Genomic DNA, 14,767 nt, shown 5'->3' on the forward strand with positions numbered 1-14,767 from the left:
CTTACTGTGCACACTGCATGATAGGGAGAGCTGTGTACACCCTACACAACTTACTGTACACACTGCATGATGGGGAGAGCTGTGTACATCATACACAACTTACTGTACACACTGCATGATGGGGAGAGCTCTGTACTTCTTACACAACTTACTGTACACACTGCATGATGGGGAGAGCTGTGTACACCCTACACAACTTACTGTACACACTGCATGATGGGGAGAGCTGTGTACATCATACACAACTTACTGTACACACTGCATGATGGGGAGAGCTCTGTACTTCTTACACAACTTACTGTACACACTGCATGATGATAATGAGGAGGAGTGAGGGGGCTATAGACAGAGTTCACATTAGTTTATGGCTGCTATGTGCTGAGAGGACTTGTTACTTTCTGCCTGTGATTGGGGGGTGTTGCTTTCTTTATATATAATGGTTCTGCTTCCTCTGATTGTTTGCAGGCTGCCCTGTAGAGCTGTGATCATGGCGTGGCCCACAGACCTCCTCCTGCGCAGAGGCTGCCAAGTGTCCTAATATAGTTTCTGTGTGGTGATCCATGGACTGGAGATCATGTTCTGTACACACCGGAGTTCTTGTCTGTGTCCAGCCATTCAGGAGCGCCTTCATGAACTTGCTGTGGTGGCCCAGTGCTGAGAGGGTGAGTGCTCATGACAGATTATATTTTATTTTTCCTCTGATGGTGATAAAATGAAGTGCAACCAAATGTAAAACCTTTTTTTTTTTTTCAGATAGCGTAAGGGAGGGTTATAACCCGGGTCAGTTTTATTTTTGCCACCCGTGTCCCATAGGAGAGGATTCCCTTCACTTCCTGTCCCATAGTCAAAACAGTAAGTGAGAGGAAATTCCTCCAAAGTGAGGGAATCCAAGGTGTGACCTGAAATAGTGTCCCCATTGGAAGATTTCTCCTCTATTACTGTTCTGGTGTCAACTCAACACTTGGGATTTTTACTTTCAGGCTCGGTTCACATTGGTGCGATTCGGGAACCCTGTGAATCCACTGTATTCCCGCATTGCATTTGACTCTCAGGCATTTCACACTGCCTTATGCAAACCGCTGGGAGTGTCAATACAAAGTTAATGCCACCCCCAGATCAGTTTACAGAACTGTCAATTCAGACAGGAATCGGATCGCATGGTTGTGTACACCCATGTGATCCGATTCTGGTGCGGACCAAAAAAATGGGCCTGCATGAATTTGCATCGCACACACATCGCATGTGATTTGCACAGCAGTGTGGTGCGAATCACGTGCAATGTTGCTCAGCAGTGTGAACCCAGTCTGAATGATAATGGTAAACAGAACAAACATAGTTAGTCTGGTTAAAAAAAAACACAAGTCCATCTAGTTCAACCAATAAAAGGGGAAAAAATACAATCCTATACAACAGTTGATTCAGAGGAAGACAAAAAAAACCCAGCAAAGCATGATCCAATTTTCTCCAACAGGGGTAGAAGATCCTTCCTGATCCCCTGAGAGGCAATCTGATATTCCCTGCATCAACTTTACCTATAAATGTTAGTACTGAGTTATATTATTAACATTTAGGAAATAATCCAGTCCTTTTTTAAAACAATCTACTGAGCTGGCCAGAACCACCTCTGGAGGGAGTCTGTTCCATATTTTCACAGCTCTTACTGTGAAGAAACCTTTCCGTATTTGGAGATGAAATCTCTTTTCCTCTAGACGTAAAGAGTGCCCCCTTGTCTTCTGTGATGACCTTAAAGTGAATAACTCAAAACCAAGTTCACTATGTGGATCCCTTATATATTTATACATGTTGATCATATCCCCCTTAAATCGCTTCTTTTCAAAAGACAATGGCCCAGATTCAAGAAGGAATGGAGCAATATTTGCGTGGGCAAAGAGCAAAGATTTTTCTCTGCGCCCACGCAAATATTTCCATTTGCCCAGCGATTCACGGAGCAGTAGCTCCGTAAATTGCGCGGGCGCTATGCTAATTAGCCCTGCGTAAGGGCGCCTAATGTAAATGATCCCGCCGGGGGGTGGGAATCATTTAAATTAGGCGTGCTCCCGCGCCGAGCTAACAGCGCATGCATTGCGGCAAATGACGGCAAGGACGTCATTTGCTTCTAAGTGAACGTGAATGGCGTCCAGCGCCATTCACGGTTCACTTACGTAAACGACGTGAAATTTAAATTTCACGGGCGGGAGGCGCAGCTATACTTTAGCATTGGCTGCGCCTGCTATTAGCAGGAGCAGCCTTATGCTAAAGGCGCCGTACGGAAACTCCGTACCTTGCGTACGCAGGGCCCCGGCAACTTTTGTGAATCGGTGGTAGTATGAAATTTGCCCCCTAGCGGCCAACGCAAGAATGCAGCCTGGGATGTGAAGGCATAAGGAGGCTTATGTTTGTCACATCCTAGGCTGCATTCGGTGTAACGAGGTTCCTGAATCAGGAGCACTCGTTACGCCGGAGCAAGTAAGCACTTGCGCCGCGCAACTATGGTTGCGCGGGCGCAAGTGCTTCTTGAATCTGGGCCAATAGATCCAGTTCCTCTAATCTTTCCTCATAGCGGAGCTTCTCCATGCTTCATATCAGTTTGGTTGCCCTTCTCTGCACTTTCTCCAGTTCCCTGATATCCTCCTTTGTGAACTGATGCCCAAAACTGAACTGCATATTCCAGATCAGGAAACGGAGAGAGTGAATCTCCTTAACAACTAAAAGGCATTCTTAAAGCGGCTGTATACACAAAAATAATAAAAAAAAAAAAAATCAAAACCTGCAAGGCAAAAGCATAATGAGCTAGTATGATTAGCATACTAGGTCATTATCAATTACTTACCTTAGATCGAAGAACCCGCACCGACCCTCGTTCCTCTCCTCCGCCGCAATGATACCCGGATTGAAATCCGGGTATCGCGGTTTCCGTCGCTGTGACTGGCCGGAGCTGCAATGACGTCACTGCCGCGCATGCGCGGGAAACCGGCACCCCATCCATATCAGGACCTTCGGATCTGGTATGGATTTAGAGGGGAACCCCACGTCAAAATAAAAGAAAAAAATGGCACGAGATCCCTCCAAAAATCCATACCAGACCCTTTTCTGAGCATGCAGCCCAACAGGTCAAGAAAGGGAGGGGATGACATCCGACTGTCATCCGATCCACTGTTTTTGGCAGACAGGATCAGATCGGATGTCGGCAGGTGTCCGCCGACATCCGCTGCTCCATAGAGTGCTAGGGATGGTCCAATCGGGTTTGCCTTAAAAACTGACAGGCGGACCTGATCGGAAAGCCTATGTGAAACCAGAGAATTAAATAACCATTTTTAGAGTTTATTTAAAAAAAAAAAAAAAAAATCCATATTCAAATTTTTGAAAACCTAGGTAAAGAGGCTTGAGTACAGATACAACAAAAATTAAACCCTGCTAGGGACCATTATTGTACAGAGGTCACAGCAGTAGACCTTGGTAAGAATACTTGACAGCCCTGTCAGGGTATTAGAGAGGGGGAAGTGCTCCACCTTGAAAAAAAAACCCTTAGCCTTCGTTCACACAAAAGAACAGCAGGGGGGGGTCGCTGCACTAACGTCGGATCATTAGTACAGCAGCTCAGATCGGGTTGAACGAAAAAAAACTAGTGGCGTGTACAAGACTTTAGAGTAACGTACAGAGTTTGGAGGTCAGGAGTTTAATGTAAAGAGTGTTGGGGTCAGGAGTAAAAGTAATGTACAGACATACATACTGTATATGCTCATACTTGTATATCCACTTCCATACCAGGCACTTACGCAGCTTCCCGCCCAAGCCAATTTTCAGCTTTCAGCACTGTCGCACTTTGAATGGCAATTGCGCGGTCATGCTACACTGTACCCAAACAAAATTGGCGTCCTTTTTTCCCCACAAATAGAGCTTTCTTTTGATGGTATTTGATCACCTCTGCGATTTTTTTTTTTTGCGCAACAACTAAAAAAAGGCTGAAAATTTGGAAAAAATATTACGTTTTTATATTTTTCTGTTAATTTTTTTGTAAATAAGTTTTCTCTTTCAATTACGGGCACTGATATGGCGGCACTAATGGGCACCGATGAGATGGCACTGATGGACATCGATGAGGTAGTACTGACGGGCACAGATGAGGTGGCACTGATTGGCGGCGCTGGTATGCGACACTGATGGGCACACATAGGCGGCACTGATGGGCACACATAGGCGGCACTGATGGGCACACATAGGCGGCACTGATGGGCACTCATGGGCGGCACTGGGCACTCATAGGCGGCACAGATGGGCACTGATGGATACTTATGGGTGGCACAGATGGGCACTGATAGGTGGGCACTGGGCATGGATGGGCACTGTGGGGTGGCACTGATGGACACTGGGGTGGCACTGATGGACACTGGGGTGGCGCTGATGGACACTGGGGTGGCAGCACTGATTTTTGCCAGGTTGCCAGTCAGTGCCCATTTGTGGGCACTGACTGGCATCTTTTTTCTTTTTTTTAATGCTTTTTTTTTTTAGACTTTTTTTTTTATTTGCTGGCTTTTTTTTTTTTTTTGCCCACCCTGGTGCTCCAAGGTGGGCATCCCTGGTGGTCCAGTGTGGCGATCCGAGGGGGGGCTGCGCTGATAAACAATCAGCCCGAACCCCCCCTGTCAGGAGAGCCTCCGATCGGCTCTCCTCTACTCGCGTCTGTCAGACGCGAGTGAGGAAGAGCCATCAACGGCTCTTCCTGTTTACATCGTGATCAGCCGTGATTGGACACGGCTGATCACGTGGTAAAGAGTCTCCGCCGGAGGCTCTTTACCGAGATCGGTGATGCAGGGTCTCAGACTGACATCCCGCATCAGCGATCGCCGCGATGCGCGCCCCCACGGGCGCGCACGGCATGAAATCCTGCAGGACGTTCTAGAACGTCCTGTCAGGATTTCATAACCACTTCCCGGACGTAAATCGGCCATAGGCCGGGCGGGAAGTGGATATACATATTTAAGCTCCCACTCTGTGTCGACATACAGTTCAGTGCCTCTCTGCCTCCACTTTCTATCTCAACCAGGATGCTACGGCACCCTTGCCAGACTCAGATACCCGGTTGTGAAAGGCTGGAGTAGAGAATACAAAGGTGGAAGGGTTTCTAATGGCAGAGTTTTTGAGTATAAACTAACATTTTGTTCTAATTTTATAGAAGCTAGGAGAACCGTTGAGCACTACAACAATTTCCCAACTTGCTCTCCGCCCAGGTTCACACTGGGTACGATTTGGTACGATTTGAGATGCGATTTCACATGTCAAATCGCATCTCAAATCGGCGGCATTTGTCGGCAATGGCACCATCCTAATCGGTGCGACGCCGCATCTACGGCGCTGCACCGATTTCAAAAAGTAGTTCCTGTACTACTTGTTGTGATTTCAGGCCGAGATTTACATTGAACCCTGCACAGATGTCTCCGAAATCGCGGCAAAACCGCAGCCGCGAAATCGCGGTAAAATCGCGATTTTGAATTCGCAGCAGTGTGAACCTAGCCTCCAGCTAGTCAGTACAAAAAATGTCTAATTAAACTGGTTGTTAACCCTTTACAACCACTTCATGCTATAGGTAAGCCTAAGGCTTACCTGTAGCTATCCAGGATATCTCTTAAACCTGCACGATTTAGGAGATATCCCCTGTCTCCTGCATGTGCCGATGTCACCGACACATGCGCACTGGGGCAAACTGAAGCAATGGCACGCATGTTCCGTTACCTGTGGCTCCCACGCGCAAGCGCGGGAGTGACGTCATCGCGGCTCTGGCCAATCACAGCGCCGGAGCCGCGATACCCAGAAGTAAGCCCCGGGAGAGATGTCGGCGACTGGGGGGGGGGAGACAAGTACGGCTGCGGGGGCTTCGATCTGGAGTAAGTAATACATAATGAGCTAGTATGCTGTGCCTTTGTCTTGCAGTTTTTTTTTTTTTTTTTTTTTTAGGCTTTACAACTTTAAGCTGTTTAGGCCTCATGCACACTGGATGTTATAAAAATGGCAGTAGCATTAGCTGTAATAAGCTGTAGCTGTAGAATGAGTTTGCAGTGTTTTTTAGCAAAACTATGGGCCAGATTCAAAAAGAAATACGTTACGCTGCGGCGGCGTAACGTATCCCATTTACGTTACGCCTGATTCATAAAGCACTTACCTGTAAACTTGCGGCGGCGTAGCGTAAATCCGCTCGGCGCAAGCCCGCCTAATTCAAATAGGGCGGGCACCATTTAAATTAGGCACGTTCCCGCGCCGAACGTACTGCGCATGCTCCGTCCGTAAAATTACCCGACGTGCATTGCGCTAAATGACGTCGCAAGGACGTCATTGGTTTCGACGTTAACGTAAATGGCGTCCAGTGCCATTCACGGACGACTTACGCAAACGACATGAAATTTAAAAATTTGACGCGGGAACGACGGCCATACTTAACATTGGTTAGTCCACCTAGAGGGCAACCTTAGTTTTACGCGACGCATCTCTACGGAAACTACGTAAATTTAGAGCGACGGGCAAAGCGGACGTTCGTGAATCGGAATCGCCACCTAGCGGCCGGCCTAGAATTGCAGCCTAAGATCCGACGGTGTAAGTCAATTACACCTGTCGGATCTTAGGGCTATCTATGCGTAACTGATTCTATGAATCAGACGCATAGATACGACAATCGTATCTCAGAGATACGACGGCGTATCAGGAGATACGCCGTCATATCTCTTTTGTGAATCTGGCCCTATACTCCCACAAAAGCGCTGATAAATGCCAATAGCCATGTTTTTTAGCGTTTTTCAGAATTTTAAAGCTTTTATCAGCGTTATGCTGCGTACACACGGTCGGAAAAAGTCAGACGGAATTTTTTCATCGGATATTCCGAATGTGTGTATGCCCCATCGGACTTTTTCTGTTGCAAATTCCGACGGACTTGTTCTCTTTTTTATCGGAAATTCCATTTGTCTGTATGTAAAAAACATGCATGCTCGGAAACAATTTGACGTATGCTGGGAAGCATTGAACTTCATTATTCTCGGCTCGTTGTAGTGTTGTACGTCACTACATTTTCGACGGTCGGAATTTGGTGTGTCCGTGTGTATGCAAGACAGCTTGAGCGGAATTCAGTCTGAAAAACCCATCGGCGTTTATTCTGATGGGAAATCCGATCGTGTGTGAAAAATTCCTCTAAAAAGAACATTAGTTCTGGGGGGGTTTTCCAGCTAGAAAACGCCCCTGCCAAAAAACATTGATAATAGCCTATGTGTGAATGGACACAGGAAAACATGCTGGGGAGTTTAATGGCTGCAGAAAAAAAGTCTGCAGCCAAAAACAGCAGCTGTAAAAACATCCAGTGTGCACGAGGCATTAAAGCGGATGTGCCACGGGAAAAATATATTAAAAGCCAGCAGCTACAAATACTGCAGCTGCTGACTTTTAATATAAGGACACTTACCTGTCCTGGAGTCCAGCGCCGATCGCAGCAGATGACGAGCGATCGCTCGTCACTCTGCTGCTCCCCCCGCCATCCACGCTGAGGGAACCAGGAAGTGAAGCGCTGCGGCTTCACTGCCCGGTTCCCTACGGCGCATGCGCGAGTCGCGCCGCGCCCGCCGATTGGCTCCCGCTGTGTGCTGGGAGCCGAGTGTTCCCAGCACACAACGGGGGGGCGACGGGATATGACGGAATGCCCGTCTTTTGCCCGTGAATGCCGGGCCGGAAGTGGGTGCAAATACCTGTCTTTAGACAGGTATCTGCACCCCCCTCCCCCTGAAAGGTGTCAAATGTGACACCGGAGGTGGGGAAGGGTGCCGATCAGCGGGAGTTCCACTTTAGGGTGGAGAACCGCTTTAATGTGAAAAGCAGAGGTTTTGTAAATACATTTGAAGCCACACTGTGGAAGACAGGTTTTTAGAGCTTGTTTTATACCGGTATGTAACACAATTTACGTAAACATGTAAGACTGTAAATTAGCAGTTTGATTTATTGGATGGAAAGGAATATTATACACTTAATTAGTCACACTTTTTGTAAAATGTCGGTAAGAGTTAATGCTAGAATGTCAAAAAACAACAAACCGGCTTGTCCTGTCTAACAGTTAAAGTGGATGTAAACCCAAAAAATTGTTTTTTTCTTTTGGATGTCACAATGTACAGTATAAGATTTCCTATCATCTGTGCCCAGTCTTGCCACACAGAGTTAATCCAGCTCTGAGCAATCCTCTTTTATTGTTCAGTGAAAATTAACAGACTTCCAGATAAAACCCTGTCTAAATTAAAAGTCTGAAAGCCTCTCTCCTTGTTTTGAGTGACAGGTTATTTACATATCTAGCTTGGACATGTTTATCATATGTTATGTTATGTTTATCATAATATGAGGTGATCCACAGGTCATTGTATATTACCAGAATGTGTTATGTGGGGGAGGGGTGGATTTCTCACTTTTTATTCTGTGGATCACCTCATATTATGATAAACATAACATAACATATGATAAACATGTCCAAGCTAGATATGTAAAAAACCTGTCACTCAAAGCAAGGAGAGAGGCTTTCGGACTTTTAATTTAGACAGGGTTTTATCTGGAAGTCTGTTAATTTTCACTGAACAATAAAAGAGGATTGCTCAGAGCTGGATTAACTCTGTGTGGCAAGACTGGGCACAGATGATAGGAAATCTTATTCTCTACATTGTGACAGCAAACAAATTTTTTTGGGGGGTTTACATCCGCTTTAAGCAATAGTGATTTTAGTTATATGTTGGGGTGGTTGCCATTTGTTTGGTTAATGGTAGAACGCCCTATAAGCAGCATGCTGACATATGATGATATGCATATCTACTTTTCAATTGTGCAAACCACTGAACAGCAGGGAAAAAAGAAGGTTTCATGTAGGGATGTCCCGATACCGATACTAGTATAATACTTGGGCAGTCAGGGTGATCGGTGCGGCAGGGGAGTTACAAGCACTGATCTGCCCCCTTTTCAGCTGCTTTAAAGTTATACAGCAGTGATTGGTGCTTGTAACTTCCCCCAAAGCCGCCCCATCCCCGCTGACTGTCCCTGTGCTGTCCCCCTCCGTCCTCAGTGCTGTTTCCCTCCGTGCTGTCCCCCTCTGTCCTCGGTGCTGTCCCCCTCCGTCCTCAGTGCTGTCCCCCTCCGTGCTGTCCCCCTCCGTCCTCAGTGCTGTCCCCCTCCGTCCTCAGTGCTGTTTCCCTCCGTGCTGTCCCCCTCTGTCCTCAGTGCTGTTTCCCTCCGTGCTGTCCCCCTCCGTCCTCAGTGCTGTCCCCCTCCGTCCTCAGTGCTGTCCCCCTCCGTCCTCAGTGCTGTCCCCCTCCGTCCTCAGTGCTGTTTCCCTCCGTGCTGTCCCCCTCCGTCCTCAGTGCTGTCCCCCTCCGTCCTCAGTGCTGTCCCCCTCCGTGCTGTCCCCCTCCGTCCTCAGTGCTGTCCCCCTCCGTCCTCAGTGCTGTCCCCCTCCGTCCTCAGTGCTGTCCCCCTCCGTCCTCAGTGCTGTTTCCCTCCGTGCTGTCCCCCTCTGTCCTCAGTGCTGTCCCCCTCTGTCCTCAGTGCTGTCCCCCTCCGTCCTCAGTGCTGTCCCCCTCCGTCCTCAGTGCTGTCCCCCTCCGTCCTCAGTGCTGTTTCCCTCCGTGCTGTCCCCCTCTGTCCTCAGTGCTCTCCCCCTCCGTCCTCAGTGCTGTCCCCCTCCGTCCTCAGTGCTGTCCCCCTCCGTCCTCAGTGCTGTCCCCCTCCGTCCTCAGTGCTGTCCCCCTCCGTCCTCAGTGCTGTCCCCCTCCGTCCTCAGTGCTGTCCCCCTCCGTGCTGTCCCCCTCTGTCCTCAGTGCTGTCCCCCTCTGTCCTCAGTGCTGTCCCCCTCCGTCCTCAGTGCTGTCCCCCTCCGTCCTCAGTGCTGTCCCCCTCCGTCCTCAGTGCTGTTTCCCTCCGTGCTGTCCCCCTCTGTCCTCAGTGCTGTCCCCCTCCATCCTCAGTGCTGTCCCCCTCAGTGCTGTCCCCCTCTGTCCTCAGTGCTGTCCCCCTCCGTCCTCAGTCCTGTCCCCCTCCGTCCTCAGTGCTATCCCCCTCCGTCCTCAGTGCTGTTTCCCTCCGTGCTGTCCCCCTCTGTCCTCAGTGCTGTCCCCCTCCGTCCTCAGTGCTGTCCCCCTCCGTGCTGTCCCCCTCCGTCCTCAGTGCTGTCCCCCTCCGTCCTCAGTGCTGTCCCCCTCCGTCCTCAGTGCTGTTTCCCTCCGTGCTGTCCCCCTCCGTCCTCAGTGCTGTTTCCCTCCGTGCTGTCCCCCTCCGTCCTCAGTGCTGTCCCCCTCCGTCCTCAGTGCTGTCCCCCTCAGTGCTGTCCCCCTCCGTCCTCAGTGCTGTCCCCCTCCGTCCTCAGTGCTGTTTCCCTCCGTGCTGTCCCCCTCCGTCCTCAGTGCTGTCCCCCTCCGTCCTCAGTGCTGTCCCCCTCCGTGCTGTCCCCCTCCGTCCTCAGTGCTCTCCCCCTCCGTCCTCAGTGCTGTCCCCCTCCGTCCTCAGTGCTGTCCCCCTCCGTCCTCAGTGCTGTTTCCCTCCGTGCTGTCCCCCTCTGTCCTCAGTGCTGTCCCCCTCCATCCTCAGTGCTGTCCCCCTCAGTGCTGTCCCCCTCTGTCCTCAGTGCTGTCCCCCTCCGTCCTCAGTCCTGTCCCCCTCCGTCCTCAGTGCTGTCCCCCTCCGTCCTCAGTGCTGTTTCCCTCCGTGCTGTCCCCCTCTGTCCTCAGTGCTGTCCCCCTCCGTCCTCAGTGCTGTCCCCCTCCGTGCTGTCCCCCTCCGTCCTCAGTGCTGTCCCCCTCCGTCCTCAGTGCTGTCCCCCTCCGTCCTCAGTGCTGTTTCCCTCCGTGCTGTCCCCCTCCGTCCTCAGTGCTGTTTCCCTCCGTGCTGTCCCCCTCCGTCCTCAGTGCTGTCCCCCTCCGTCCTCAGTGCTGTCCCCCTCCGTCCTCAGTGCTGTTTCCCTCCGTGCTGTCCCCCTCCGTCCTCAGTGCTGTCCCCCTCCGTCCTCAGTGCTGTCCCCCTCCGTGCTGTCCCCCTCCGTCCTCAGTGCTCTCCCCCTCCGTCCTCAGTGCTGTCCCCCTCCGTCCTCAGTGCTGTCCCCCTCCGTCCTCAGTGCTGTCCCCCTCCGTCCTCAGTGCTGTCCCCCTCCGTGCTGTCCCCCTCCGTCCTCAGTGCTGTCCTGCTCCATGCTGCTCTCCCCCCCTCCGTGCTTCGTGCTGCTCTCCCCCCTCAATTTGTCAGGATAGAGAGCGGAGGTAGGAGCGGCTCCTACCTTTTCCAAATGAACAGAGTCAGTGGTCACTGACTCTGTCCATTCACATAACTGAGCATCGTAACCTGTGTTTACGATGCTTCAGTTTATGAATGGAGAGGAGCTTCTCTCCATTCATATTAGCTGAGGCTGCTGAGAAAGGGACTGGGGAATCTGTGTCCTTAGTCCCTTTCTCTGTCTCAAAGGGGAGATGTCAGGGGTCTGTTGAGACCCCTGATATCTCACCAAAGACCCCGCAACAGGGCTGATAAAAAAAGAAAAAAAAATTGCAATACATTTTTTAAAAAAATAATAAAAAATGTAAATAAAAAAAAAAAACACTGAGGATCCACCCCGCCCCTAAAAAATAAGAAGAAAGCACTGTTAAAAAAAAAAAATTGTAAAAAAAAAAAAAATACTGCCACTGTCACGTGACATTGAAAAAAAAAGTATCGGCGAGTACTTGAAAAAAAAGTATCGGTACTTTCACTTGGTCTCAAAAAAGTGGTATCGGGAGAACCCTAGTTACAACCCAAAACGTAAATATATTTCATTGAGATTTTATGTGATGGACCAACACAAAGTGGCACATAAATGTGAAGTGGAAGGAAAATGATAAATATTTTTCATTTTTTTTTTTTTACAAATAAATATGTGAAAAGTGTGGTGTGGATTTTTATTCAGCCCACAATCTAATGGAACCAATTGCCTTCAGAAGTCACCTAATTAGTAAATAGAGTCCATCTGTGTGTAATTTCATCTCAGTATAAATACAGCTGTTCTGTGAAGCCCCCAGAGGTTTGTTAGAGAACCTTAGTGAACAAATAGCATCATGAAGGCCAAGGAACACACCAAACAGGTCAGGGATAAAGTTGTGGAGAATTTAAAGCAGGGTTAGGTTATAATAAAATATCCCAAGCTTTGAACATCTCACAGAGCTCTGTTCAATCCATCATGCGAAAATAGTAAGAGTATGGCACAACTGCAAACCTACCAAGGCAAGGAGAGCGTTAATCAGAGAAGCAGTAAAGAGGCCCATGGTAACTCTGGAGGGGCTTCAGAGATTCACAGCTCAGGTGGGAGAATCTGTCCACAGGACAACTATTAAGGCCGTAGTCACGCTTTGATTTTTGGACGTCAATTGTGCTACAGCGACCGATCGTCTGCAAATCTTAGCGTTAGTATGGTGCTTTCGACAACCAATTTCACTTTTTCGTCAGACAAAAACTGGATGTGCAGACTATAAAAATGTTGTCGGCTGTGAACTCAACGTTGGATTTTCGTTTCATTAGTATGGTTTTCGTTAGGGTTGTCCCGATACCACTTTTTTGAGACCGAGTACAAGTACCGATACTTTTTTTCAAGTACTCGCCAATACCGAATACCGATACTTGTTTTTAATGTCATGTGACAGTGGCGGTACTTTTTTTAGACTTTTTTGTTTTTTTTTGTTTTACAGTGATTTTTTTTTGTTAGTGGGGGGGGGGGGGTGGGGTGGGGTGGGGGTTGTAGTGGATTGTCAGTGTGTTTTTTTTTTATTATTATTTACATTTTATTTTTTTAATTATTTATTGCAATTTTGTTTTTGTTTTTTTTAATCAGCCCTGTTACGGGGGCTTTGGTGAGATATCAGGGGTCTTAACAGACCTCTGACGTCTCCCCTTTAAGACAGAGAAAGGGACTAAGGACACAGATTCCCCAGTCCCTTTCTCTGCAGCCTCAGCTGAAATGAATAGAGGGAAGCTTCTCTCCATTCATAAACTAAGCATCATAAACACAGTTTACGATGCTCAGTTATGTGAATGGACAGAGTCAGTGATCACAGACTCTGTCCATTCGGAAAAGGTAGGAGCCGGGTTTAGCGGATCCTACCTCCGCTCTCCATCCTGACAGATCGAGGGGGGAGAGCGGCACGGAGGGGGGGGGGGGGGGGACGGCTTGGGGGGAGAGCACAGCACGGAGGGGGACAGAAGACGGCACGAGGGGAGAGAAAATGGCACGGGGGGAAAACAGCACGGAGTTGGACAAAAGACGGCACTGGGGGAGAGAAGTTGGTATGGGGGACGGCACGGGGGGAGAGAAGATGGCACGGGGGGAGCACAACACGGATTTGGACAGAAGACAGCACGGGGGGAGAGAAGATGGCATGGGGGGAGAGAAGATGGTATGGGGGACGGCACGGGGGGAGAGAAGATGGCACGGGGGGAGCACAACACGGATTTGGACAGAAGACAGCACGGGGGGAGAGAAGATGGCATGGGGGGAGAGAAGATGGTATGGGGGACGGCACGGGGGGAGAGAAGATGGCACAGGGGGAGCACAGCACAGAGTTGGACAAAAGACGGGGGGAGAGAAGATGGTATGGGGGACGGCACGGGGGGGGGGGAGAACAGCATGGATTTGGACAGAAGACGGCACGGGGGGAGAGAAGATGGCACGGGGGGAGCACAGCACAGAGTTGGACAAAAGACGGCACAGGGGGAGAGAAGATGGTATGGGGGACGGCACGGGGGGAGAGAAGATGGCACAGGGGGAGCACAGCACAGAGTTGGACAAAAGACGGCACAGGGGAGAGAAGATGGTATGGGGGACGGCACGGGGGGAGAGAAGATGGCACAGGGGGAGCACAGCACAAAGTTGGACAAAAGACGGCACAGGGGAGAGAAGATGGCACGGGGGAGAGCACAGCACGGAGGGGGACAGAAGACGCGGGGGGAGAAGATGGCACAGGGGGAAAGAAGATGGCACGGAGGGGGACAGAAGACAACAGGGGGGGGGAGCACAGCACAGAGGGGGACAAGACGGCATGGGGGATGAGAAGACAGCACGGGGGAAAATACAACACTGAGAAGACTTGTAACTCCCCCCACCACCCGATACCTGATTGGCCAGGTATCGGGTGAAGCATCGGAGCATTTCCCCCGAGTACAAGTGCTCAGGAAATGCTCGGTATCGGTTTGGGACATCCCTAGTTGTAACCACTAGGCAAACTAGGCAGTCGCCTAGGGCGCACTGCTGCCTAGAGGACTGTGTCCCAACTCCTGAATGAAAGGAAGCAAGCAAACATTCATTGATGGGCACGGGTAGGCTACATTGATGGTCGCTGGTGAGGCTGCATTGATGGACGCTGGTTGGGCTGCATTTGATGGGTGCTGGTTGGGCTGCATTGATGGGCGCTGGTGGGCTTCATTGATGAGCGCTGGTGGGCTTCATTGATGGGCGCTTGTGGGGCTGCATTAATGGGTGCTGGTGGGGCTGCATTTGATGGGTGCTGGTGGGGCTGCATTGATGGGCGCTGGTGGGGCTGCATTGATGGGTGCTGGTGGGGCTGCATTTGATGGGCGCTTGTGGAGCTGCATTTGATGGGTGCTGGTGGGGCTGCATTTGATGGGTGCTGGTGGGGCTGCATTTGATGGGCGCTGGTGGGGCTGCATTGATGGGCGCTGGTGGGGCTGCATTGATGGGCACTGGTGGGGCTGCATTTGATGGGCGCTGGTGAGGCTGCATTTGATGGGTGCT

At 50.1% G+C, this 14,767-nt stretch overlaps 1 protein-coding gene across 3 annotated transcripts in view; it reads left to right on the plus strand.

Moving 5' to 3' along the window:
• Positions 1-447: 447 nt before the first annotated feature.
• The window catches only part of KLHL17 (kelch like family member 17), a 91,448-nt gene continuing 77,128 nt past the window's right edge, over positions 448-14,767 (plus strand). For 2 of the 3 annotated variants that reach the window (XM_040325959.1, XM_040325960.1), the window contains exon 1: positions 448-662. In XM_040325959.1, the coding sequence (XP_040181893.1) occupies positions 561-662 (102 nt within the window). In that variant the 5' untranslated portion in view covers positions 448-560. The remainder of the gene's footprint in view (positions 663-14,767) is intronic. The other variant, XM_040325961.1, reaches the window with a different exon arrangement.

Source organism: Rana temporaria, chromosome 10 (assembly GCF_905171775.1).
Source record: "Rana temporaria chromosome 10, aRanTem1.1, whole genome shotgun sequence".
In the NCBI taxonomy this organism is placed as follows: domain Eukaryota; kingdom Metazoa; phylum Chordata; class Amphibia; order Anura; family Ranidae; genus Rana; species Rana temporaria.